The following is a 26250-nucleotide window of genomic DNA, read 5'->3' on the forward strand; positions in this document are numbered from 1 at the left end:
AACATGTCCCCCGCTTACAGACAGTCACTTGCCCAGCGAGCATAACTGGTTGACACCAGGTCATAATGAGTGACGTTGTAATGACGTCAATTCAACCAGTTTCAAAATGTTGTTTAAGTGACGTCATAGTGATATTATTTTAATACATTTTTAAAACTGGTTGAATTGACATCATTAGAACGTAATGATTATGTCATTTCAACCAGTTTTGCCCGTTGGATTTTTCACAGAAAACAAGCGTGCAGAAACACATACAGTATGTATGTTGTAGACATGACCGAGAAATAGGCCTACACAATTTAGCAACAAATAGGGCTTACAGTATGATAGTGTGTGGATTTTCCAAAATGAACAAACAAGATTGCTTTTCTATAAATATGGAGTTCTTCTTAAAAGATTATGTACCAATGTTTCAACTTCTGGAACACAGATGTGGACGATAAAACAGCCATTGAACGTTACACTGGCTATTATTTAAAATGGTACTGTGATACAGTATGAGAGAGAGAGAGAGAGAGGGAGAGAGAGAGAGAGAGAGAGAGAGAGAGAGAGAGAGAGAGGAGAGAGAAAGTGAGAGAGCAAAAGAGAAAGATAGAAAGGGAGGGGAGAGTAAGACAGAGGTAAAGACAGAGACAGACAGACAGACCGAGAAAGCGAGACAGACAGAGAGAGAGACAGATCGAGACAGACAGAAAAACAGAGAGAGACAGACAGAAAGGAAATTGAAAAAACTGATAGGTGAGGAGTATGTACAATAATAAAGTTCATAAAGATTGGTATTGACGACATACTCCATCTCTCTCTCTGATAGGTGAGGAGTATGTACAATAATAAAGTTCATAAAGATTGGTATTGACGACATACTCCATCTCTCTCTCTGATAGGTGAGGAGTATGTACAATAATAAACTTCATAAAGATTGGTATTGACGACATACTCCATCTCTCTCTCTGATAGGTGAGGAGTATGTACAATAATAAACTTCATAAAGATTGGTATTGACGACATACTCCATCTCTCTCACTGATAGGTGAGGAGTATGTACAATAATAAACTTCATAAAGATTGGTATTGACGACATACTCCATCTCTCTCTCTGATAGGTGAGGAGTATGTACAATAATAAACTTCATAAAGATTGGTATTGACGACATACTCCATCTCTCTCTCTGATAGGTGAGGAGTATGTACAATAATAAACTTCATAAAGATTGGTATTGACGACATACTCCATCTCTCTCTCTGATAGGTGAGGAGTATGTACAATAATAAACTTCATAAAGATTGGTATTGACGACATACTCCATCTCTCTCACTGATAGGTGAGGAGTATGTACAATAATAAACTTCATAAAGATTGGTATTGACGACATACTCCATCTCTCTCTCTGATAGGTGAGGAGTATGTACAATAATAAACTTCATAAAGATTGGTATTGACGACATACTCCATCTCTCTCTGATAGGTGAGGAGTATGTACAATAATAAACTTCATAAAGATTGGTATTGACGACATACTCCATCTCTCTCTCTGATAGGTGAGGAGTATGTACAATAATAAACTTCATAAAGATTGGTATTGACGACATACTCCATCTCTCTCACTGATAGGTGAGGAGTATGTACAATAATAATATCTCTCTCTGATAGGTGAGGAGAATGTACAATAATAAACGTCAAAATAATGGGTCTTGACTATATACTACATCTCTCTCTCTGTCTCTCTCAAAACATCTATGTGTCGCAGTCATCATGGCACAAATCAAACCTTTATTTTTCACTTGGCTGCATGACATTCAGTAAATTGAGCACATTTCAAGCATGAGTGGAAAAATATATTTGAAACCGTTGAGGTGCTCTCAGTAAGTCCCCCAGCTGCTGCTGTTGGGGTAAAACACCATTCAGTTGCCTTGTCCTTGATATGAGGTGGAAATGGGTATTTGATGAATGAGAACAATCTTAAAGCCATCTCTCATTCCTTATGGTGAAACAGGAGACGTATGCTAGCTGTAGTAGTGGGTATTTATTGGATATGTACTGGAGGCCCCTTTCTTCTTCTGACATACCCCTGACAAACAGGAGCAGTTCTAAAGACATTAGACAATGTTCCCCTTAGGTCCCTTGTAGGGTTTTTGTGCAACATTATCCTACATACACTCTGAGAAGGTTAAAACATGACATTTCCCTCGGGACCATAATGGTACGTTCAATACTGTAGGGTTAGAAAGGTGTGCGGTTCCAAGCTCTGCCGAAATATATTCAGTCAGAGTGCCATTGTTATAAACTATATTCATCATCTGACTAACACCAATAAAAAATGGCTTTTTTGTCTGAAGCCCTTTGAATAATATAGGCATTGAATCAGGTGAGCGAAAGTCAAATGCGTTTGCTTTCAGTCTAGAGATTAGCCATATTCAGAGCTACCACTGTGGATTAATGAGTGGTATACCAGTCCAATTATTATTATTTTGTTTAACTAGGCAAGCAATTCAGAACAAATTCGTATTTACAATGACAGCCTATAACGGCCAAACCCGGACGACGCTGGGCCAATTGTGCGCCGTCTTTTTAGACTCCCAATCACAGCCAGTTGTGATACAGTCTGGATTCGAACCAGGGTGTCTGTAGTGACGCCTTTAGCACTGAGATGCAGTGCCTTAGACCACTGCGCCACTCAGGAGCCCAAATGAAGGCTTGTCATCAGAACGAATAGCATATTTACATGAGAAACAGCTGAACAGACACTACCTGCCTGGCTCTTTTTACTGGAGCATTCTTTTGGCCATATGGTAGCTGATGAAAGCCAGTAAAACCACAAACAAAAGCATTGCATGGACAACAAACAAACCCCCCCTCTGCCGTGTGAAAGACAACTCCCGGGTTGATCGTCCCATCTGGTTTGATGTACACAAAACATGCCAGCTTTCTCTCTCTCTCTCCCTCCAATGCATTGCCAAAACAGTTTGTGTTACTGTTTGTCTTATTGTAGTCACCACAGAATGTAATACTGAAGTAAAAGCTTAATTAGTGTATATTACAGTAAACAAACATTATCAAGCGCAAACACACATTAGAGACTCTATCCGACACAGTCGGCATGGTTAAACACTGATATTATCATGCTCTATAAAATTTCTTAGGCAGTGCTTTTGAAGGTGTATTATAAAGCAGTTATATACAAAAATTGAATGGAAACTGACAGATTCAGAGCAGTCTTTTTTAAGTTATTTCGTTAAAATCTCAACATCTATTCCTACAAATGTTAAATACTGTATTAGCCATAATCACCTGCAATATGCCAGGCATGGACATTCATGTAATAAGAACATTTATATCCTAGAGTTGGTTGAGACCAATTGCACACAAACACACACATGTGCAGACATACACACACACACACACACACACGCACACGCACAGTTAAGAGCAACTATGTTAATGTGATGTTTGATTAGAAGAACAAAAATGTGTCTTTAGACAGGAAGAAGGGTCCATTGTGGCTCCAATCCCCCGCCACATTCTTGTTCATTTACTTAAAAATTTGGTCAGATTGTGTCGATTTTGGGTCTTCTTGAAGGGGTTCATTTTGGCTCTGGATAGATCCTTCCCTTGGGTCAGTTTCCTAATAAGGTGTGCATTAGAATTCACAACGCATCTCTCCGTTGCATCAGTCTGTGTCTTTAGGGGGTTCATTTTGGCTCTGGCTGTGTCCAACACTGTCCGTCAGTCTCCCAATAAGGGATGTGTCATTTGGGCTCAGCTTGTGTCCATTTTCTCAGTTTCTTAAAATGGGGTTCCTCACCAGGGGCTGAAAAGAGGAGGATTCTGCTGAGGTATGACTCTCCAATCCCAATTCCATCCCTCCTCTACTCACTCTGCCTTTCCTTACCGTGTTCTCTCCATCTCCTCTAACTAACTAACCACCTTTACTTTCAGAAACACAGTAAATCTTCACCCTTTTCACACTATCATGCCGACCCGAACGAACTGTGCTGGCCCCGGATATTTCCTTTTCACATTGTGAGCCCGGTTCCAGCATCTAGGAGGAATGCATTACCAGGCCAGCTCAGCACAGCTTGGTTTGGCTCGGCTCGGTTCAGCTCAGTAGTGTGAAAATCCTGATTTAGTACCCATAGTTCACATTACATGCAACCGAGTGTTACAGCATCAGTGCAAAAAGAAGGAGAAACCGAATGTAACAAACAAATATCAAGCAAACAGGAAGGTATCATTTGGATCCTGAGCCCTAGTAAGTAGGCCCACTGAGTAAACAACGAGTGTTACGTAGGAGGACACAACCTCCTGACATCACAGCACACATCAGCCCAGAGATTTTCTGTCTGAGTGCATGTGTGTGTGTGTGTGTGTGTATGTGTGTGTGTGTGTGTGTATGTGTGTGTATGTGTGTGTGTGTATGTGTGTGTGTGTATGTGTATGTGTGTGTGTATGTGTATGTGTATGTGTATGTGTATGTGTATGTGTATGTGTATGTGTGTATGTGTGTATGTGTATGTGTATGTGTATGTGTGTGTGTGTGTGTGTGTGTGTGTGTATGTGTGTGTGTGTGTGTGTGTGTATGTGTGTGTGTGTGTGTGTGTGTGTGTGTGTGTGTGTGTGTGTGTGTGTGTGTGTGTGTGTGTGTGTGTGTGTGTGTGTGTGTGTGTGTGTGTGTGTGTGTGTGTGTGTGTGTGTGTGTGTGTGTGCATGTGTGCGCCTGTATGTGTGTGTGCATTTGCATCTGTGTGTGCGTGTGTGTGTTTGAGTATAGAATCTGACTTTGTTGCCTCATTAAATACCAACTCTTAAAATGCATGTGTAGCAGTCTCTGGCAGGGATACAGAGTACAGCTCATGCATTTTATAAAGGGGACTAGACTAGTCATGGTAGGTACTGCACTTACAGTGACATGTTTACAATGGCATTTCCATCACACCTAGTGTAACAACGTCTCAAAAGCATCTGCAGTGCCAATGTTGGTGAGTGTTTTGGATTATGTTTGTGTTTGTGTGACTGAACGTCTACCCTGAGGCAGAGGAAGGTAGAGTAAAGCCCTGTCCGGGAGAACATTAAGACGTGAGCGCGCTAGAGGGTGTGTGTGTCTGTGTCTCTTTTGTGCTTGTGTGTCTCTTTGTGTGCATGTGCACGTATGCGCATGTGTGTGTGTGTAGGGTTGTAGCGTGTCTTACCATGATAGTGGTGACTACAACAGTTCTGTTCTCCAGGATTTCATTGGGAAGGAGGGCTTCATTCTGGATCAGAACCAGCTTGTCTGAATCCGTCCAGTAACCCATCTGGAGACAGACAGAGGGTGTATGTGTTCAGTGTGTGTAGAGGGTGTATGTGTTCATACAGTGAGTGTAGAGGGTGTATGTGTTTGTACAGTGCGTGTAGAGGGTGTGTTTGTATAGTCGTGGCCAAATGATTTGAGAATGACACAAATATTTATTTTTAACAGTCTGCTGCCTCAGTTTGTATGATGGCAATTTGCATATACTCCACAATGTTATGAAGAGTGATCAATTGAATTGCAATTAATTGCAAAGTCCCTCTTTGCCATGCAAATTAACTGAATTCCCAAAAAACATTTCCACTGCATTTCAGCCCTGCCACAAAAGGACCAGCTGACATCATGTCAGTGATTCTCTCATTAACACAGGTGTGATTGTTGACGAGGGCAATGCTGGAGATCACTCTGTCATGCTGATTGAGTTCGAATAGCAGACTGGAAGCTTCAAAAGGAGAGTGGTGCTTGGCATCATCGTTCTTCCTCTGTCAATCATGGTTACCTGCAAGGAAACACGTGCCATCATCATTGCTTTGCACAAAAAGGGCTTCACAGAGAAGGATATTGCTGCCAGTACCTAAATCAACCATTTATCGGATCATCAAGAACTTCAAGGAGAGTGGTTCAATTGTTCTGAAGAAGGCTTCAGGGCGCCCAAGAAAGTGCAGCAAGCGCCAGGACCATCGCTTAAAGTTGATTCAGCTGCGGGATCGGGGCACCACCAGTACAGAGCTTGCTCAGGAATGACAGCAGGCAGGTGTGAGTGCATCTGCACGCACAGTGAGGCAAAGACCTTTGGAGGATGGCCTGGTGTCAAGAAGGGCAACAAAGAAGCCACTTCTCTCCAGGAAAAACATCAGGGACAGACTGATATTCTGCAAAGGTACAGGGATTGGACTGCTGAGGACTGGGGTAAAGTCATTTTCTCTGATGAAGCCCCTTTCCGATTGTTTGGAGCATCCGGAAAAAAGCTTGTCTGGAGAAGACAAGGTGAGGGCTACCATCAGTCCTGTGTCATGCCAACAGTAAAGCATCCTGAGACCATTCATGTGTGGGTTGCATCTCAGCCAAGGGAGTGGGCTCACTCAAAATTTTGCCTAAGAACACAGCCATGAATAAAGAATGGTACCAACACATCCTCCGAGAGCATAAGGCAAAAATTATAACTAAGTGGCTCGGGGAACAAAACATTGATATTTTGGGTCCATGGCCAGGAAACTCCCGAGTCCTTAATCCCATTGAGAACTTGTGGTCAATCCTCAAGAGGCGGGTGGACAAACAAAAACCCACAAATTCTGACAAACTCCATGCATTGATTATTCAAGAATGGGCTTCCATCAGTCAGGATGTGGCCCAGAAGTTAATTGACTTCCGCCAGGGCGGATTGCAGAGGTCTTGAAAAAGTGGGGTCAACACTGCACATATTGACTCTTTGCATCAACTTCATGTAATTGTCAATAAAAGCCTTTGACACGTATGAAATGCTTATAATTATACTTCAGTATTCCATAGTAACATCTGACAAAAATATCTGAAGACACTGAAGCAGCAGACTTTGTGAAAATTAAAATTTGTGTCATTCTCAAAACGTTTGGCCACGACTGTACAGTGTGTGTGCAGTGTGTGTAGAGGGTGTGTGTGTGTGATGGCGGGCTGGCCGTGAACTGCTCCTCTCTCTCCCTGCTGAGTGTAGGAATGATTGAGCTTTTGAGGGGCGGTGGAGAGGTGTGAGTGTGTGCATGCGTGAGCGTGTGTGTGCACGCATGTGCATAAATGGAGTTGTCTGTATGTTCGCATGTGTGTGTACCCAGCCCCCCTCCCTCCTGTCCTGACAGGACTCCTAGCGTGCGCAGCCAGCCAGCAGACCCAAACAGCCTGCTGATTGATGAACACACTCCTCCTCCCCTCCTCCCCTCTTCTTCCCCTCCCTCCATCACTTTCTGTCTCTACCGCTCCACTGCTTTCTGTTCACCTACCGTAGTTGGCTGGTGTCCGACACATACAGTACACAGACAGCACTAAACATGCACACATAAGCGCAGGCGCGCACACACATTGCCGAAGCCTGAGTATACTATTCATGCAGCAACTTAAGTATAGAGATCACTGATACAAAATACACAGATTCTACAGACACAGACAATGCTAAACAGATCAACATAATGACATGATGTTTGCTCTCTGTCATTTCAAACAGAATGAAATTAAGCATACAGCAGAATTAAGTTATTCATTGCTCAAACGTGCATATTATGTTTTTAATATGATTAAGTTATTATGGTATAGTGGTATAAAATTAAACATTTTATGAATATAAATTCAAACATATAGTTATGTTTCTAAATGAATGAGTTAAGGTATAATAGTGTGAGCAGTAAGGTGCAGTATAGGTGGGTGAGCCAGTGAGGTGCAGCATAGGTGGGTGAGCCAGTGAGGTGCAGCATAGGTGGGTCAACCAGTGAGGTGCAGTATAAGTGGGTGAGCCAGTGAGGTGCAGTATAGGTAGGTGAGCCAGTGAGGTGCAGCATACGTGGGGGAGACAGTGAGGTGCAGTATAGGTGGGTAAGCCAGTGAGGTGCAGTATAGGTGGGTGAGCCAGTGAGGTGCAGTATAGGTGGGTAAGCCAGTGAGGTGCAGTATAGGTGGGTGAGCCAGTGAGGTGCAGTATAGGTGGGTGAGCCAGTGAGGTGCAGTATAGGTGGGTAAGCCAGTGAGGTGCAGTATCGGTGGGTGAGCCAGTGAGGTGCAGTATAGGTGGGTAAGCCTGTGAGGTGCAGCATTGGGGGGTGAGCCAGTGAGGTGCAGTATAGGTGGGTGAGCCAGTGAGGTGCAGTATGGGTGGGTGAGCCAGTGAGGTGCAGTATGGGTGGGTGAGCCAGTGAGGTGCAGTATGGTTGGGTGAGCCAGTGAGGTGCAGTTTAGGTGGGTGAGCCAGTGAGGTGCAGTATAGGTGGGTGACTGAGTGAAGTGCAGCATTGGGGGGTGAGCCAGTGAGGTGCAGTATAGGTGGGTGAGCCAGTGAGGTGCAGTATGGGTGGGTGAGCCAGTGAGGTGCAGTATGGGTGGGTGAGCCAGTGAGGTGCAGTATGGGTGGGTGAGCCAGTGAGGTGCAGTATAGGTGGGTGAGCCAGTGAGGTGCAGTATAGGTGGGTGAGCCAGTGAGGTGCAGTATAGGTGGGTGAGCCAGTGAGGTGCAGTATGGGTGGGTGAGCCAGTGAGGTGCAGTATAGGTGGGTGAGTGAGTGAAGTGCAGCATTGGGGGGTGAGCCAGTGAGGTGCAGTATAGGTGGGTGAGCCAGTGAGGTGCAGTATAGGTGGGTGAGCCAGTGAGGTGCAGTATGGGTGGGTGAGCCAGTGAGGTGCAGTATGGTTGGGTGAGCCAGTGAGGTGCAGTATAGGTGGGTGAGTGAGGTGCAGTATAGGTGGGTGAGCCAGTGAGCCAGTGAGGTGCAGTATAGGTGGGTGAGTGAGTGAGGTGCAGCATTGGGGGTGAGCCAGTGAGGTGCAGTATAGGTGGGTGAGCCAGTGAGGTGCAGTATGGGTGGGTGAGCCAGTGAGGTGCAGTATGGGTGGGTGAGCCAGTGAGGTGCAGTATGGGTGGGTGAGCCAGTGAGGTGCAGTATAGGTGGGTGAGCCAGTGAGGTGCAGTATGGGTGGGTGAGCCAGTGAGGTGCAGTATAGGTGGGTGAGCCAGTGAGGTGCAGTATGGGTGGGTGAGCCAGTGAGGTGCTGTATAGGTGGGTGAGTGAGTGAAGTGCAGCATTGGGGGGTGAGCCAGTGAGGTGCAGTATAGGTGGGTGAGCCAGTGAGGTGCAGTATGGGTGGGTGAGCCAGTGAGGTGCAGTATGGGTGGGTGAGCCAGTGAGGTGCAGTATAGGTGGGTGAGCCAGTGAGGTGCAGTATGGGTGGGTGAGCCAGTGAGGTGCAGTATGTGGGTGAGCCAGTGAGGTGGTGGGTGAGCCAGTGAGGTGCAGTATGGGTGGGTGAGCCAGTGAGGTGCAGTATAGGTGGGTGAGCCAGTGAGGTGCAGCATTGGTGGGTGAGCCAGTGAGGTGCAGTATAGGTGGGTGAGCCAGTGAGGTGCAGTATGGGTGGGTGAGCCAGTGAGGTGCAGTATGGGTGGGTGAGCCAGTGAGGTGCAGTATAGGTGGGTGAGCCAGTGAGGTGCAGTATAGGTGGGTGAGCCAGTGAGGTGCAGTATGCATGGGTGAGGCGGTCACAGCACTAGTCTTCTTACCCGTCTGGGTCCGTTGTTCTTCAGCTCAAACACGTCCATGGTGTAGTTGACCCTGCGTCCATAGTGGTCAAACTGGACATTACCTGTTAATCCCTGCAACCGGACCTGCAAACAGTATCATCGGAGTTTTCAACACCGGTAACTTTACCAAAATTACCAGAAATCCTGGTTGGAAGATTCCCAGAATCATTAGGTAATAAGAAGGAAATCAGGAATCATCCGACCATGATTTCTGGAGATCCTGGAAATTTCCAGAATTTTGCAACTACATCAGAGTGGAAGAATACTTTATTTTACTTTTAATAAGATAGATTTCATATGACATAGTATGTAGTGTTGACTGGTGATGTAATTTGTGGACATCCTTGACGCAACAAGCCAAATTTGGTTCTGTGAAAGTTCCCAGAACATTCGTTCGGGCAAATGTTCTTATGACACAAAAACTGTCCAGTCGTGCTGATGAATATAGAATGATTGTATAAAACATTCACCTGATGTTGCAAGAATGTTCCTAGAACACATTTAATCTGTTCTTTAAATGTTCCCAGAATGTTTCATTAGGTTATGGAACAGTCTGGTGAGAACATTTTGAGTGGAAATCACAAAATATATGTTCCCAAAACATAAAAACTTTCCACTTCTGCAGATGATTCTACAATGTTTCCTTTAGGGTGCAAAAAACATTTACCCTATGTTGCAAGAACGTTCCCAGAACACATTTAATCTGTTCTTTAAAGGTTTCCAGAATGTTTCTTTAGGTTGTGGGAACATTGTAGGTATGTGATGAGATACGTTCCCAAAACACTAAAACTGTCCAGTTGTGCTGCCATTCAGATAATGTTTGTATCGGGGTGCACAAAACATTCATTTGATGTTGCAATTTTTTTTTTACAGAACAGCCATTATGAGTTCTTTAATGGTTCCCAGAACATTTAGGTCGTGGGAAAAGTGTGAATACATTACAAGAGATAGGTTTCCAAAACACAAAATATACTCAGTTGTGATGACATTCATACAATGTTCATACACTTTACACATTATGTAGCTAGCTAGACTATCTTACCCGTATACATGGATGGACGCTTCTCCCTCTGTCACAGACGTCATGGTTGCCCTTAGTTTGAAGATGTATAAAACACCTGTCTCCGGATTACAACAGCCTTCAGTGTGTTCTCTTGTTAGCTATCATACTCTAATTCCACTGATTTCAAAACTCGGTCCTCCAGAAAGTGGAGAGCAACACTTTTGCAGTTCTACTAATTTATATCCTTCAAAAAAAGCAGCGTTAGAAAGGATTACCTACACATACTGACCAGCTCATGTTATAGACAGCAGAGAGCTACATGGCAGACCCATCAGAACTCATCTCTCGGCATGTCCAGCCCATCCATTATCTCAGCCAATCATGGCTAGTGGGAAGGTGCCTTTCTTTTTCCGTGGCTAAACCTACATGTGTCCTTCAATCACTTTCAGATGCGAATTGCCATTATATCTCTAGAGAAACATAATGGCGATATTTTCCTATCTGCTTTCTTCTGTTTTATGGAGCTACAAATTTGCATGCTAAGAATGTTGTGGTAATATTAGGTAAAACAACAACAAAATATAACATTTTCTAAATGTTCTGAGGACCTCAAAGAGAAGTTAAATGTATATTAGTTGAATATCAATGGAATATTAATTTAAAACTTTGCTATGCTTCAAACATGCTACAATCGTCATAAATACAGACTTTTTGGAAAATTGTGGAACATTGTGGTAATGTTCTATGCAACCTATATGAATATCAAAATAATATTGTTGCAACATCCCAGACAACTCCCATAACTTAATTAAATGTTCTGGGACCTTTTAAAGAACTTAGACCTTGTGTTCTGTCAACATGCTTACAACATAGGAATGTCCTGTGCAACCCAACATTGTATGAATGTCAATGTACCTACACTGTTCTCACAACCCAATTAATCTAATGAAACATTCTGGGAACATTTAAAGAACAGAATGTTATACTGTATAAAACCCTAACTAGAACTTGATGGGAATCTTAGCTAATGTTCTGGCAATGTTCCCGGTTTGCTGGGGAGTTGTTTGTAGTTATTTCATGAACCGAAATGTCTTTGAGGTGCAGTGATAGATACCTGTTTGAGGGTGCGCTCCATGTCGATGCCCTGGTTCCATGGGGCGGCGGGGTTGGCCAGACAGTCCCCAGCGTTCCCCCTGCGAGAGATGTCCACTTTCTGCCTACGCAGGTTCCTGAAGGCCTCCGCCATCACCATCACGCCGTCGTAGGTCAAAGCCGACGTGTACTGGCGAACAGGAGTGAAGCGTCAGGTGTGTGTGATGGAGGGATGGGGTGTGTGTGATGGAGGGATGGGGTGTGTGATGGAGGGATGGGGTGTGTGTGCTCACCGATGTGGCTATTGTTGGGGAATAATCAGAATTGGTTGGTAACATAGGTAAGATGTTTTATATTCATCATATGTTTGTAAGTTACTTCTCATCAGAATGTTATTTTTTATTTTTGTATAATACTGTGGCGGGGTTGCAGTTATCTGTTCTATGTCAAGACTAAGTTGCATGGGCCGGAGAGAGGGGAGAGGTCAAGCGTGTATCTCTTGGCTCCACAATGTCTGTGTGTCAGTGTGTCTCTGTGATCTTGTCAAGATAGGATGGATTTGATATATGCCTGTTGATATGGAGGATTGGTTTATGGTTCTGAGTTTGAGAAAGGAGACAAAACTGAACGATAATTTATAGCCAACTCTGTCTGGCTAGGGGATACTCCTCTCTGAAGTAAAGTATTTCTTTGTGTAAGTTCCTGGGACCTGTGGATTGTCATGTCGTCTAGGGGGTGGATCTTCGCTATAAAGAATCCCATTTGCCATTATGTGGGGACTCTCAACTTTTCATTAGAGATACTGAACTGTTGAAAGTCAAAATGCTATTGCAATGTGGAAGGGGCTCTCAGAGAATTCATTGAGAGACACTGAATTTATCTGAGAGTCACAGAATTGTGATAGAGCTGATATAATTAAAGATGGACTTTGATAACTAACTCTGACTTGTGTGTGGTTTGCGCTCATGATTTGGTAAATAGAGGAAATCTCCACGTCAATTGGCGACGAGGAGGGGATGTGAATCTTCACTCGTTGACCGTTCCTACGATCTAGGTAAATAAATCGTGCACGAGGGATCCCTAAACTTGGGATCTCAAGGAAACCACACTTGGGAACTAAGCAGATGGACCAACCTTTGATCTAAGAGGAAGCGAGCCAGTGGATACCACATCTCGAACTGAGTTTTCTTTTTAAAGAAAAAGGTAAGCAAACCACACACAGATTTGAATTTGAGTTTTTTAATTATGCCTGTTACGTATACTCTGAGCGTGAATTCCTTTGTAAGGAAGGCACCTTGACGGCGTAAGCAGGGCCGAGTCAGAGGAGAGTAATCTGGGGGTTTTGTGGACTCAAAGATACTCTGCACTGTCCGGTTGCCAGTGACCAAGAGCCCTCCTGACACTGAATTGATCACAGTGGGGATTTGGTGAGGTCTGTCGGGATGAGGGGCCAAAGGGGACTGTGTGTTCTAGGTGAAACACGGCACTTGGTGAAGCCCTATTGGAAGAAGGACCTCATTCTGTGCGTCTGTGTGATTTGTCTAAGTGACCCTCAGATGTGGTGAATTCCAATTATTTTAAATGTGCTAGCCAGGTATGCCCTGGGTTACTCTGTGTGAGTATTTTGATATGGGATCACTAGGTAATAGTTGTCGGACCGTTCTGTGTGAGTGGGGTAGGGTTGACTCTGTGTGGGCAAACCGTTTTTCTGATGTTCTGTGTGGACGTCTGACCAGTTCTGTGTGAACATATGACCAATCCTGTGTGGATGATCCTGCAAGTTCTGTGTGAACATTTGACCAATCCTGTGTGGATGATCCTGAAAGTTCTGTGTGAACATTTGACCAATCCTGTGTGGATGATCCTGAAAGTTCTGTGTGAACATTTGACCAATCCTGTGTGGATGATCCTGAAAGTTCTGTGTGAACATTTGACCAATCCTGTGTGGATGATCCTGCAAGTTCTGTGTGAACATATGACCAATCCTGTGTGGATGATCCTGAAAGTTCTGTGTGAACATTTGACCAATCCTGTGTGGATGATCCTGAAAGTTCTGTGTGAACATTTGACCAATCCTGTGTGGATGATCCTGAAAGTTCTGTGTGAACATTTGACCAATCCTGTGTGGATGATCCTGAAAGTTCTGTGTGAGTACCTAAGATTTCTAAAGATTTATATGGACTCTGTGAATTATTTGAAATTATGATAAATTGTATGTGTGTATAATCAATTACTAGAGATTTGATAAAGTAATGCTGAGAATGATTAGATACAATTTAAACGACCCATTCGTAGACGTACGTAGGTTTTGAGTTGGTATCTTAAATGGATAATTTGATAAAGATGAAGTTTTTAAGCACTATTAGAATAATCTACCAAATCTGGGAAATTGAGCTCTAGAAACTGATTAGAGTGTGTCCACTTTTGGTTATCTTACCCTAACGATGTAACTATAAAACGTATATTGGATTATCTCCGTCTGGGTGAAACATTTTAAATTTAACTGCCCTTAAGGTCTGAACATGTTATAATTTTTCTTCCCAGTATGAGAGAAGTTGCGGGATTTATTGAATAAACTGTTTTCCATAAAGTTAAAGAGAATCCGAGGGATGCTCAATGTAATTTATAATGTCGTACCAAGCCTAAGGTTTTCCATCAAACTAATTATCATTGCGTGATTAATGTGGTGTCGTAAAGTAATTGAAATACGTTGCATAAGTAAACATAATCTACTTTTATTAAAAGGCGTAATATCTGTTTCCTAGTCATTCACTGTCGATTTTATTCTTTGATTGCTAATATATTCATGTGGAATTTGAGAATCATAGCTGGAGTAACGTTTGTACTATTAAAATTGGGCTATTATTCTTCTGGGAATTACCGATAGTGACGTGTTTTGATTTTACTTAGAAATTGGGTTTATATGCGGAGAATCTTAGTTTTTCACAATAGCATTAGTGGTTCAGTGGTAGAATTCTTGCCTGCCACGTGGGAGGTCCGAGGACCGTTCCTAGTCATGGCGCTGGCTAAATTCAGTTTTTGATGGTAAATAATCTATTTTTAGGTGGGGGATAATCTATGTTTTGCCTGGAAAGTTATGGTCGCTAGTGTTTGTATAAAAAAAAATAGATTGAACGTTTTCAATAAATTGTTTGGGTTAAAATGATAGACTAATTCAATTTAAAATAATAACGATGCGAATTCTGATGCAAGACGATGTCTGTTCACTAAATTATCTGCTGGAATAATGTATTGAGAATTGGGTCATATTTAAATTACTGTATCAATAGAGAAGACAGTTACCTAAGTTAAAGAAATTCTGAATAATAGCGGGGAGAGAATGGCAATAGAAAGTGGTTACCGAAATGTTTTTCATTCTTATAGATTGACTGACGCATGTTATAATTTTGGTGCTGCGTGTGTTATTTTTAAAGAAATAGGATACATTTCATAAGTGTGGAGAGCAAAGAGAAGAGGAAGTTATAAAGTTGGGGTTTTAATCTTACGATAGAGGTAAGGAAAAACGTTGAAATGAGAGGGGTTATATTTTTGCCCGCTGGAAGAGGAAGAAAGAGAGATCTGAAAGTTGTGAGTGAGTAAGACATTGGGAGAATAGATTCTGATGGTTATTGATTCTTGGTTTGATTGTTTAAGTAACACCAGTTAATTTGAGCAGGAAAGTTCATGTAGTCTAACATTATAGTATGTTTCCATTATGTGGAACAATGTCTGGTCATTAGAGGTGATTGCTGGATTGAGTAGTGTGAGAGCCCGTTTGAAGAAGACTAAACTAGTATGTTAAGTGGGGGAGTATCATAGATTTTAATTATAGTGTTGTTACCGCAATAGTCAAAACAATTTCATATGTTTTGGGAAATTAGCTAGGTTGAATTTGGTATTTGAGTTCCTTTATTATTTGCTTTTTAAAAGAGAGGTTGGAATCAAGTATGATGCCTTGGCACTTAAAATCAGATACCACCAGGAGCTTTTTCCATCAGTAGTTGTTTTTTGAGGAACATGCAGACTGTGTTTTATTGTATTGAGAAGTAAACATGAGTCTCTGAGCAATTTTGTCATCTGAATTATTAAAGCAGGGAGTTCTTGTGTAGTTTGTTATTTGCATGAATTTATCACTGTATCATCTGCATACATTGGAATTTCAGACCCTGTACAGACTAAAGGAAGATCATTAATGGATGTGCTGAACAGTATTGACCTTTGTGGATATCAGTGGGGGAAAAATTAAGTTTATTTTTATTTTTACGATGATGAGACAGCACCGACTTTTGAAGGACTTTAGATTTGTTTAAAAAAATCAGGATTGATTTTTACTAAATTTATATCAACAGGTTGAAATTATTAGGTTACTGATTAAAAGTTTTTTTTAGGAGTTGATTTAATTTAATTAAACATTGTATCATACAATATACATTGATTTGATTAAAACTTATGATTTGAGATACAGTGGAATTATCATTCGGTTTGGTTTATAGTTCACGTTTGAGTTTCTGAATCGATGTAGTGTAATGAATACTAAGTGTCTTTGTGTTTTCTCCGGGAAAATGGATATTTCACTGTCTCTCTCTGGAATGTATCCAGGGACTATACTCTTGGGGAGAGTGAGTGGAATTGAGGCCATAAAGTACCACATTGGGATTTTAATGAGTTTTTATTTTCTGAGTTATTCATTACACACGCAAATTCTTTTGATAAAGGGATGTTCTGGGAACATGGAAATACAAAAATGTTGGAACTAGTTGATTATTGTTTGCAAATTGTTTCATATAGTGAAAATAACTGCTTTGAAGGGTTTTGTATGACCTATGACCTTCTGATGACTTTCCGTTGTGGCTTGATCACCCGCATTGGAAAGCCATTTGGATAATAAATGTATGGTCATTTGTAATACTGCTTTCAAAATAAATTGTGTCATTGGTAAATATGTTTCTTAGCCATATTTGTAATTTGGACCACTGTGGAGGGCATTGCTTTTAACTAAGGGTATGCTGCTTTTTGTCTATTTTCCGATGACCATAGGGTTAAATAATTTTTCTTTGTGGAGTTTTTTTTCAGTTTAGTGATTTTAATTTGATTAGGTTAGCTGAAATGTTGTGTTACATTTGTTTACAGTTTTGTTTTACATTACTCTCATATGGAGAGATGTGTGTAAAACATGGGGGAGGATTCAGTTTGAGGGTTTGAATTGAAGTTATACAACTTAAGTGATATGTGAATGAGTGTATTGTATTGTTGAGTGTATTGTATTGTATTGTTGAGTGTATTGTATTGTTGTGTTTGTTTTGTTCTATTCCCGAGGTATAGGTCGAATTTCTTGATCCTTGGCTCTACGATGGAGTTGACAGTGAGATGGGGAGTATAAACCAATTTGAAAGAATAGTTTCAATAGAATGTTTTGATATTCTCTGTGAAATATGTTTATATATGTGTGTTAAGAATAATTGGTAAAAGTAATAATTTATCATGTAGTTTAATGAACTGAACTGAACTAAACTGTTGTTCTGATCTGTTCTTTCGAGGTTATCATGAAAAGTGACATCAGACGGTATCTTAATGCATGGAAGAGATAATTGGACCGAATGGTGTGTGTACCTCAAAACCCCCTCTAACTGGCTGAAGAAGAGTGACAAAGGCGTTGAAGGAGGCTTTCCAAACCACTTCTACCGAGAGAAAAGAACCAAGCCAGAAACTGATGTACAGTATCAGATCTAAGCTATCAACTGCTTTTCTTTCATGGTTCTCTCATACTGTGATGAGTCCACTTGGAGTGATCATGGAGAAAGATCTGTTTTCTTATGATGCTGGTGTATTGGTTGACGAAAGGACAAGACATGAGTGGTAAAGATGAGACATTGAAATTGGAACATTATCATGGGCCGTCCACTTTGAACTGTAAAGCTATCTGAAGAAAAAGGAAGATGCCAGAAGATGCCGTGCCTGAGAGGGGGGGTTGGTCAACTGTGCCATTACAATTGTTTATACTTTTGTGGTATCAGGTTGATTGAAGAGGTCTACACCATGTAAATTGTAGTAATTTAGATTAAGAATGCATTGAGATACTGATCTGTATTATAATCATGATTAAAAAAGTTAATAGTATAATTATGGGATAATTATACTTTATGTAAATCTGCTAATATTGATGTGTGTTAAATTGAGGTTTTTACTGTGAGTGATAAGACAAATTTGAATCACTGAGTAATGCTATTCTAAATATTGGTTTGATAAATAGTTGGGTTGTTGCTTATGATTTGGAATATGAATGATTTCAATGACCTATTCCCTATTCCTGAGTATATTTCTGAGCATGAGGACTTAGAGGGATATCTGTCCTATATGTTGTGAGGAGGCCTGTGTTTAGACACTGGTTCTCATGTAACGTAAAGAGCATAAATATGTTATGTTTTTATTTTCCTCAAATGGATTATTCTGTGTTATTAAACAAGTGCAAGTTTGACTTGTAGAATAAAGATTGTAAACTTAGTTTCAGAAGGGAGAAGGCTTACATATAACCTAAGGTATTTGACATTAAGGGGATTTGAATTTTTAAATATTGAGTATGTTACTATTCTGATTCTTCAGAAGGGACTGAGTCCCTTGAGAGGGGAATGTTGAGGAATAATCAGAATTGGTTGGTAACATAGGTAAGATGTTTTATATTCATCATATGTTTGTAAGTTACTTCTCATCGGAATATTATTTTTGCATAATATTGTGGCGGGGTTGCAGTTATCTGTTCTATGTCAAGACTAAGTTGCATGGGCCAGAGAGAGGGGAGAGGTCAAGCGTGTATCTCTTGGCTCCACAATGTCTGTGTGCCAGTCAGTGTGTCTCTGTGATCTTGGCAAGATAGGATGGATTTGATATATGCCTGTTGATATGGAGGATTGGTTTATGGTTCTGAGTTTGAGAAAGGAGACAAAACTGAACGATAATTTATAGCCAACTCTGTCTGGCTAGGGGATACTCCTCTCTGAAGTAAAGTCTTTCTTTGTGTAAGTTCCTGGGACCTGTGGATTGTCATGTCGTCTAGGGGGGGTGGATCTTCGCTATAAAGGATCCCATTTGCCATTATGTGGGGACTCTCAACTTTTCATTAGAGATACTGAACTGTTGAAAGTCAAAATGCTATTGCAAAGTGGAAGGGGCTCTCAGAGAATTCATTGAGAGACATCATTGTGATAGAGCTGATACAATTAAAGATGGACTTTGATAACTAACTCTGACTTCTGTGTGGTTTGCGCTCATGATTTGGTAAATAGAGAAAATTTCCACGACACTATGAAAAGAGACAAAGGTTTCTGCGTGCGTGTACAGTATACATAGTCTGGGTACCAGACGTTTTAGTTAACATTCTACTTTACTTTGGGAAATGACAGGAGTGGCAAGAATTAATATGTAATAGCCGAACAGAGAAAGTAACCAGGCTACTGTATACTGGGCATTAAAAATATACTTTTCAAAATGCCTGTAATGCAGCAAGGTACATTGTGTTATTGTGACTAACTCTCTCGCCATGTGATGCCAAATTCATTAGCAATCACCTAACAATAACCCTGTCTTAAAGTACTAGTTTAGAGAGAAAGAGAGATTCGGTAATGCATTACAGATGAAGGCAGTAACAGTGTAGCCAATCACATCAGCTTGTCATGGATCATATCAGGATCAGTTTGGCCAGGACTAGGCAGAGCTTAAACAATCAGTGTGCTGCTGACAGACACAGTGGATGGTGTGAGAGTGAGTGAGAGAGAGAGAGAGAGAGAGAGAGAGAGAGAGAGAGAGAGAGAATTAGAGAGAAATGGTGTAGTCAAGACATGCCAGGAGAGAGGAAAAAATAATTTAACCTTCACTCTGGTCTGGGAAAATCCTTATTGGAGAGTTAATTTAACGTTCAACTCTGGTCTGGGAAAATCCTTATTGGAGAGTTAATTTAACCTTCACTCTGGTCTGGGAAAATCCTTATTGGAGAGTTAATTTAACCTTCACTCTGGCCTGGGAAAATCCTTCTCATTAACACAGCTCTCCTTCCACCCTTGTTCATTTCAGCTCTCTGTGGGGGCCACGGTGTGTGTGTGTGTGTGTGTGTGTGTGTGTGTGTGTGTGTGTATGGACCGCCAACCCTGTGCCAGGTGTGGACAAGCTGCCTACACCAACAAGGGTCAAGGGGGGCAATAAACAGTTTGATAACCAAAGCTGATGCCACCCGCTCCCTGGGCATGAAGGCTGGCACAAACTGGTACATGTTTGGCATTGGTAAGAGTCTGGGCACTTAAATAGAAGAGGGACAGTCCTGCCAAGGAGTTATGAATGGGGAGAGGAGGGTGTTGTAGCTGTTTTGACCAGGGGTGTCAAACTCATTTTGCCCCGGGGGTCGCATTCGGTCTTCAACGAGGTCCGGAGGGCCGCATTGAAAAAGTTATATATTTCCTTGTGAGCAAAATTGATAAAAATTGTCCTCTATCTATTGTTTTTGGAATTTCCCATGCTCCTTGACTGTCTAGTTTTAATTGTATTGATTATCAGTAGGCTGTACACAGGAAAGAAACTATATGAATGTAGGTCCATTATAATTTCTACACAGTTTCCATTTGCTTTCAGTTATTTTAAAGTATAATGAGTTCGTCCCCCACCATTCACAATTTTTTGTTGTTGTATTTTTTTTTTTTTACTGAAACCACCCACAGGCCAAGTTCCATAATACTACAAGTCATAACCAACCTACAAATCACAACACATCCAAAGTGTGGTTATAATGAAATACTGCCTTGGTTCGTGGACCTGGAAAGGTGCTGTCTGGAACCTAAAGGAGTTCTTCGGCCGTCACCATAGGAGAACCCTTTGAAGAACCCTTTTTGGTTCCAGTTAGAAACCTTTTGGTTCCAAGTACAACCATATTGGGTTCCATGTAGAACCCTTTCCACAACAGCTTCTACATGGCTCCCAAAAGAGTTCTAACTGGAACCAAAAAAGGTTCTCTTGTGGAACAGCTGAATAACCATTTTGGATAGTTTATTCACTATATAGTGCACTACGTTTGACCAAAACTCTCCATGGGCCGTATGTTTGACATCCCTGATCTAGACTGTGACCAGAACACTGTTGGGCTCCACTAATTACAAAATAAAAAACTATGGATAGTGCTACTGTACACCAGAAGGGCTGTTTGGTAGGGAGAACATTGGAATGGTTTTTACCAATTTCACTTTAGATTCTGACGTTTATCCACGTTTCTCCAAAGATCAAATTTCAAAGTGGTTTTGACACCCTTCATTCGTCCAGCTCAAGCCAGTACATTTTCTTGAAACCTCACATTTTCAAAGGTTTTGGATAGGGTTAAAACATTACATTTAGGCATGGCTAAGTTAAGATAGGCTAGGATAAAAAAATAAAATGAGTATCTACCACTGGGACAGAACACGAGACCTTCAGATCCGGAGTAATGGGATTATGCCCGTTCACCACCCCTGTCCACAATGCAAAACCCAAGCCCACTTCATGGAAATAGCACTGTTGCCCTTAGTGGCCGGTTTTGAAGGCATTTCCCGACGTCCTCAGGACATAGACAGATGTTCAATTTTGAAGTCAATCTTGAGTGATCTGCATGGATATTGGAGCAGAAACACAAGCATACACACACACTGCGCGTCGTAGCACAGCAGTATAGCTTAAATCGGTCAGTCCGTCACATCCTCGCAGCTAGGGCCAATGGCCCCCAGGGTGGACGAACAACAGTGCTGATGATGATGCCCCTACCTCCCTCCATACCATCTCTCCCCTACCTACCCCCCACTCGCGCTCTCTTTCTCCCTCTATCACTCCCTCCCTCCCCCTCCCCCTCCCTCCTTCTCCCATCTATCCCTAGGAAATGCATCTCAGATCAGCCCTCAGAGATTCTGACTCATGACGCACTGACGTGTCCGGGTGGTAGGTGACTGCTGGTCACAGAGCCCCTTAAAGGGAGAGTTCATAATATTTTCAACATTTTAGATTATTTTCAACTTCTCTTTGATGTTTCATCCAAAACATTTTAAGTTCCTTAGCTGGTTAATTAGCAACGTCCAGAATCTTCTGGCTAGAATTTTTAGAGCATGGGTCCAGTACATTCAAGTGCATCAGGACAGCTAAAATGCACCAGTTCTCATGGTTCTCAAGAGTGGAGCTCCCTCAGGCATTGGACTACGCTATTCCAATACTAAGAAAGTCCACAGGTGTGAGACAACGAGGAAATTGTGACACAATCCCATAGCCTGAACCTCTCCACGAGACTGCACCACAGTTAGCAGGTACTGTAATGTATTCTAAGTGTGTGCGTGTGTGCGTGTCTGTGTACACACCTCTGCAGTTGGTCCTGTAGAATCCTAAAGCCACCTTCCCATGCACCAGACCAGACTGACCAGAGTGTAAAGCAATCCTACACACAGTCAGTCAGCCAGCTATTGAGTCAGCCAGCCAGCCTGCCAGCCAGCCAGCCAGCCAGTCAGTCAGTCAGTCAGAACTAGAGGTTATCTACTGAAGAATTGTATTGACTCGGGCTCAGCTCTGTTAAATCCTCCATGGGTTCTATCCCCCATGCCTTAGAGGAGAGATACAGGAGAGAACCTTAGGGGAAAAGACCTTACTCCAGGCATGGTGTACATTCGGGGGGCTGTCGCTCTTCAACAAATGGGGGAAAGGCATGACATTAGAGGAGATGAGAGGACTTAAACCCAGTCAGGGTGTTACCTTCGGGGGGCTGTCGGAGCCTGGGTATTCCCTCTGGTCCAGCTTGTTCCAGCGCTGCATCAGCTTGATGACCATGGGGTTGCTGAAGTCCACTAGCTGGAAGCCTGACACGTTGGCCCCGCCATGCATGAAGCGCTCAAGGTTGATGTCCTTAAAACCCTGGGGGGGTTAGGAGGTAGGCAGAGGGCAGAGATCAAGAGAGAGAGAGAGAGAGAGAGGGAGAGAAAGACATTAATGGAGAGAAGTAAGGAGAATGAGGAAGGCATGCAAAATGTAGATAGAAAGAGGAAGAGAAATAAACAGAGGGGAGGGAGAGAGAGGAAGAGAAAGGGAGTGGGAGAGTGGCAACGAGAGAGAGAAAGAGAGGCAGAGCATTATGTTATACCGCAACAAAAAAGGACACCAGACAGTTCTTTCCCCTAGCCTTTTCTAAGATCTGGGATCACCGGCTGAGCCTGAATTGTGTCGACGCCCTGCTTCTGCAGCAGAGGGCTGGTAAGAAGGATTGTGCCAACAGTAATCTCTCCCAGCCCAGTGCTCTGATGCCTCCTGTACTGTCACACACACACACAGTCACTCACATGTAGATGCACACACAAACACTGAGCTGTCCTGTTCTGGACATCATTAATACACTGTCACTGTGGAAATGGGCTGAATACTAAATACATAGATGTGGAGAGAGAGAGAGAGAGAGAGAGAGAGAGAGAGAGAGAGAGAGAGAGAGAGAGAGAGAGAGAGAGAGAGAGAGAGAGAGAGAGAGAGAGAGAGAGAGAGAGAGAGAGAGAGAGAGAGAGAGACAGAGAGAGAGAGAGACAGAGACAGAGACAGAGACAGACAGAGAGAGAGAGAGAGACAGAGACAGAGACAGAGAGAGAGAGAGACAGAGACAGAGACAGAGACAGACAGAGAGAGAGAGAGAATTTGAGAGAAATGGTGTCGTCAAGACATGCCAGGATTTTTTTTCCTCACCAAGTTAGCCATGATGTAATGGTAGCCTTTGACATGTTTTCCGACACTGACAATCTGTGAGAGAAGGGAGGAAGAAGCGTTAGAGAAACATTAAGTCAACCCGACTGGAAAGGGACAAACGTTCGACAAACGTTGAGTGAACCCGACTGGATTAGCATTAGCAAGCTTAATTGGCTGTCAGTTGAATGACACCCCAGTGTGTGCGGCTTGGCATCGCGTCAACATTGTCTTTCATGGGGAGAAATCAGACGTGCAGGCTGTCTAAACAAATGAGTAGGCATCCGGATGAGTGCCACATGAGGAGACAGACAGACAGACAGACAGACAGACAGACAGACAGACAGACAGACAGACAGACAGACAGACAGACAGACAGACAGACAGACACTATCTGAGGCCAGGTAGTAGGGAATATGAAAATGCTCCTGGCATGGAGAGAGAGACAGAGAATGTTCATTGATCCATTGAACACAAGCAGATCTCAAGTAGCTAAACAGACATTGAACTGAAGACAGCTGCTAAACCCTAACCCTAAACGTAGCCCTTACTTTTACCTTAACTTCTTGGTGACAGGGGGGCAGTATTGAGTAGCTTGGATGAATAAGATGCCCAGAGTAAACTGCCTGCTACTCTGTCCCAGATGCTAATATATGCATATTATTATTCGTATTGGATAGAAAACACTCTGAAGATTCTAAAACTGTTTGAATGATGTCTGTGAGTATAATATAACTCATATGGCAGGCGAAAACCTGAGACAAATCCAACCAGGAAGTGAGAAATCTGAGGTTTGTAGTTTCATTTAAGTGATTGCCTATCCAATATGCTGTGTCTATGGGGCCAGATTGCACTTCCCAAGGCTTCCAGCAGATGGCAACAGTCTTTAGAAAGTTGTTTGAGGCTTCTTTTGTGGAAGGGGGTTGAATAAGAGCTGTTTCAACAACTGGACTAAGCTGTGGCCAATCAGTTGTTTACTGCGCGGTCACGCGGCGCGCCGTTCCTTCTTTTTGCTCTGTAATGAATACGCTATTGTCCGGTTGGAATATTATTGAAGACTTATTATAAAAAGTCCCTAAGGATTGATTGTAAACATCGTTCGACATGTTTCTGCAAATTGTATTGGAACTCTTTCGACTTCATCTGGATTTTGCGCTTGCGCATTGTGCCTTTGGAATAGTGAACTAAACGCGCGAACAAAACGGAGGTATTTGGACAAAATTATGAAGGTAATCGAAAACATTTCTTGTGAAAGTGGGAGTCCTGGGAGTGCATTCCGACGAAGATCAGTAAAGGTAAGTGAAGATTTATAATGCTATTTATGACTTTTGTTGACGCCACAATTTGGCGGGTAACTGTATGGCTTGCTTTTGTGGCTGAACGCTGTTCTCAGATTATTGAATATTGTGCGTTTGCCGTTAAGCTTTTTAAAATCTGACACAGCGGTTGCATTAAGAACAAGTTTATGTTAATTCTATGTAAAACATGTATCTTCCATTAAAGTTTATGATGAGTATTTCTGTTATTTGATGTGGCTCTCTGCAATTTCTCCAGATGTTTTGGAGGCATTTCTGAACATGGCACCAATGTAAACTGAGGTTTTTGAATATATATATGAACTTGATCGAACAAAACATACATGTATTGTGTAACATTGAGTCCTGGGAGTGTCATCTGATGAAGCTTGTCAAAGGTTAGTGATTAATTTGATCTATATTTCTGCTTTTTGTGACACCTCTCTTTGGTTGGAAAATGGCTGAATGCTTTCTGTGACTAGTTGCTGACCTAACATAATGATATGTTCAGCTTTCGCTGAAAAGCCTTTTTGAAATCGCACACTTAACAAGAAGTGTATCTTTAAAATGGTGTGAAATACTTGTATGGTTGAAGGATTATGAGATTTCTGTTGTTTTGAATTTGGAGCCCTGCAAGTTCACTGGCTGTTGGCGAGGTGGGACGCTAGCGTCCCGAACGATCCCAGAGAGGTTAACCACATCCCTAGCCTAACCCTTACCTCAACACTTTTAAATGTCAACTTCAATGGGGTAACGTCAGAGTTGGGATATCCCAAGGATCCCAGATAGGGGTGACCCTGTTGCTTATGTCACCCTGTAGTATGACTTGGCTTATAGATGATTTGTGAGGTACAGTATCAATGTAGTGATGATGAAGACATTCTAAATGTTCAGTAAAGCATTCATTGTTGTTTGTTTAAAGTTTTAGCCTAATGTGTTTGAATGCACTGCTAACAAATACAATCTGTTTCCACTAGCAGTGCTCCATTCTCCAAAAATGCTAGCCAGATTTTTTGGAACATTGCTAAATGACAAGGTAACAAAACAAAAAATGGTTTGGAAACAATAACACTAGAGGGAAGTTAAAAATAACCTATGCTAAAGAAAAGTGAATTTACCCTTATTAAAATTGGGACCATACAAAAAACTAGTTTTTACCACTGCATCCCTGGTGAACACGAGATACTACTGAATAACAATGTGTACATTAGATGTGACCTGCTGATTAAGATTAAGTTGTGTGTACTGACGCCTACTGAGATACAATGGGAACTGTTGGAGGTGAGCCCGGCTCCCACAAAAGCACACCACACACACATACCGACTCGCACATACTCACATAAACACTTAGTCGTTAGCACAGTGACAGATGCCGGAGCTGAAATTTGCTAAATAATTGAAACGTGAGATAGAGATACTGGTTGCCTGGGGGATGGTGGATGAGTACACTATGAAACAGAGAAGGGGGTTATTCGGTTTGTAACTCTGACTAAATATAGGCAACTGAGTGGCTCCAGAAGCTATTCAAACATTCTACAATTTGACCTAATAGACTGAATATACCTAAACCTGAATGATTATGTAAAATAGGACAATTGTGTTCGGTAC

At 42.1% G+C, this 26250-nt stretch overlaps 1 protein-coding gene across 4 annotated transcripts in view; it reads right to left on the minus strand.

The window, feature by feature from the left end:
• The window catches only part of LOC135550866 (glutamate receptor 4-like), a 233189-nt gene that overhangs the window by 30195 nt on the left and 176744 nt on the right, over positions 1 to 26250 (minus strand). For 3 of the 4 annotated variants that reach the window (XM_064982051.1, XM_064982050.1, XM_064982048.1), the window contains exons 5-9: positions 23351 to 23404; positions 22379 to 22537; positions 11661 to 11828; positions 9523 to 9627; positions 5188 to 5292 (exon numbers count right to left, since the gene is read on the minus strand). In XM_064982051.1, the coding sequence (XP_064838123.1) occupies positions 5188 to 5292; positions 9523 to 9627; positions 11661 to 11828; positions 22379 to 22537; positions 23351 to 23404 (591 nt within the window). Of the gene's footprint in view, positions 1 to 3776; positions 3810 to 5187; positions 5293 to 9522; positions 9628 to 11660; positions 11829 to 22378; positions 22538 to 23350; positions 23405 to 26250 lie in introns of those variants that run through there. The other variant, XM_064982052.1, reaches the window with a different exon arrangement.

This window comes from Oncorhynchus masou, chromosome 12, assembly GCF_036934945.1.
Source record: "Oncorhynchus masou masou isolate Uvic2021 chromosome 12, UVic_Omas_1.1, whole genome shotgun sequence".
Lineage (NCBI taxonomy): Eukaryota > Metazoa > Chordata > Actinopteri > Salmoniformes > Salmonidae > Oncorhynchus > Oncorhynchus masou.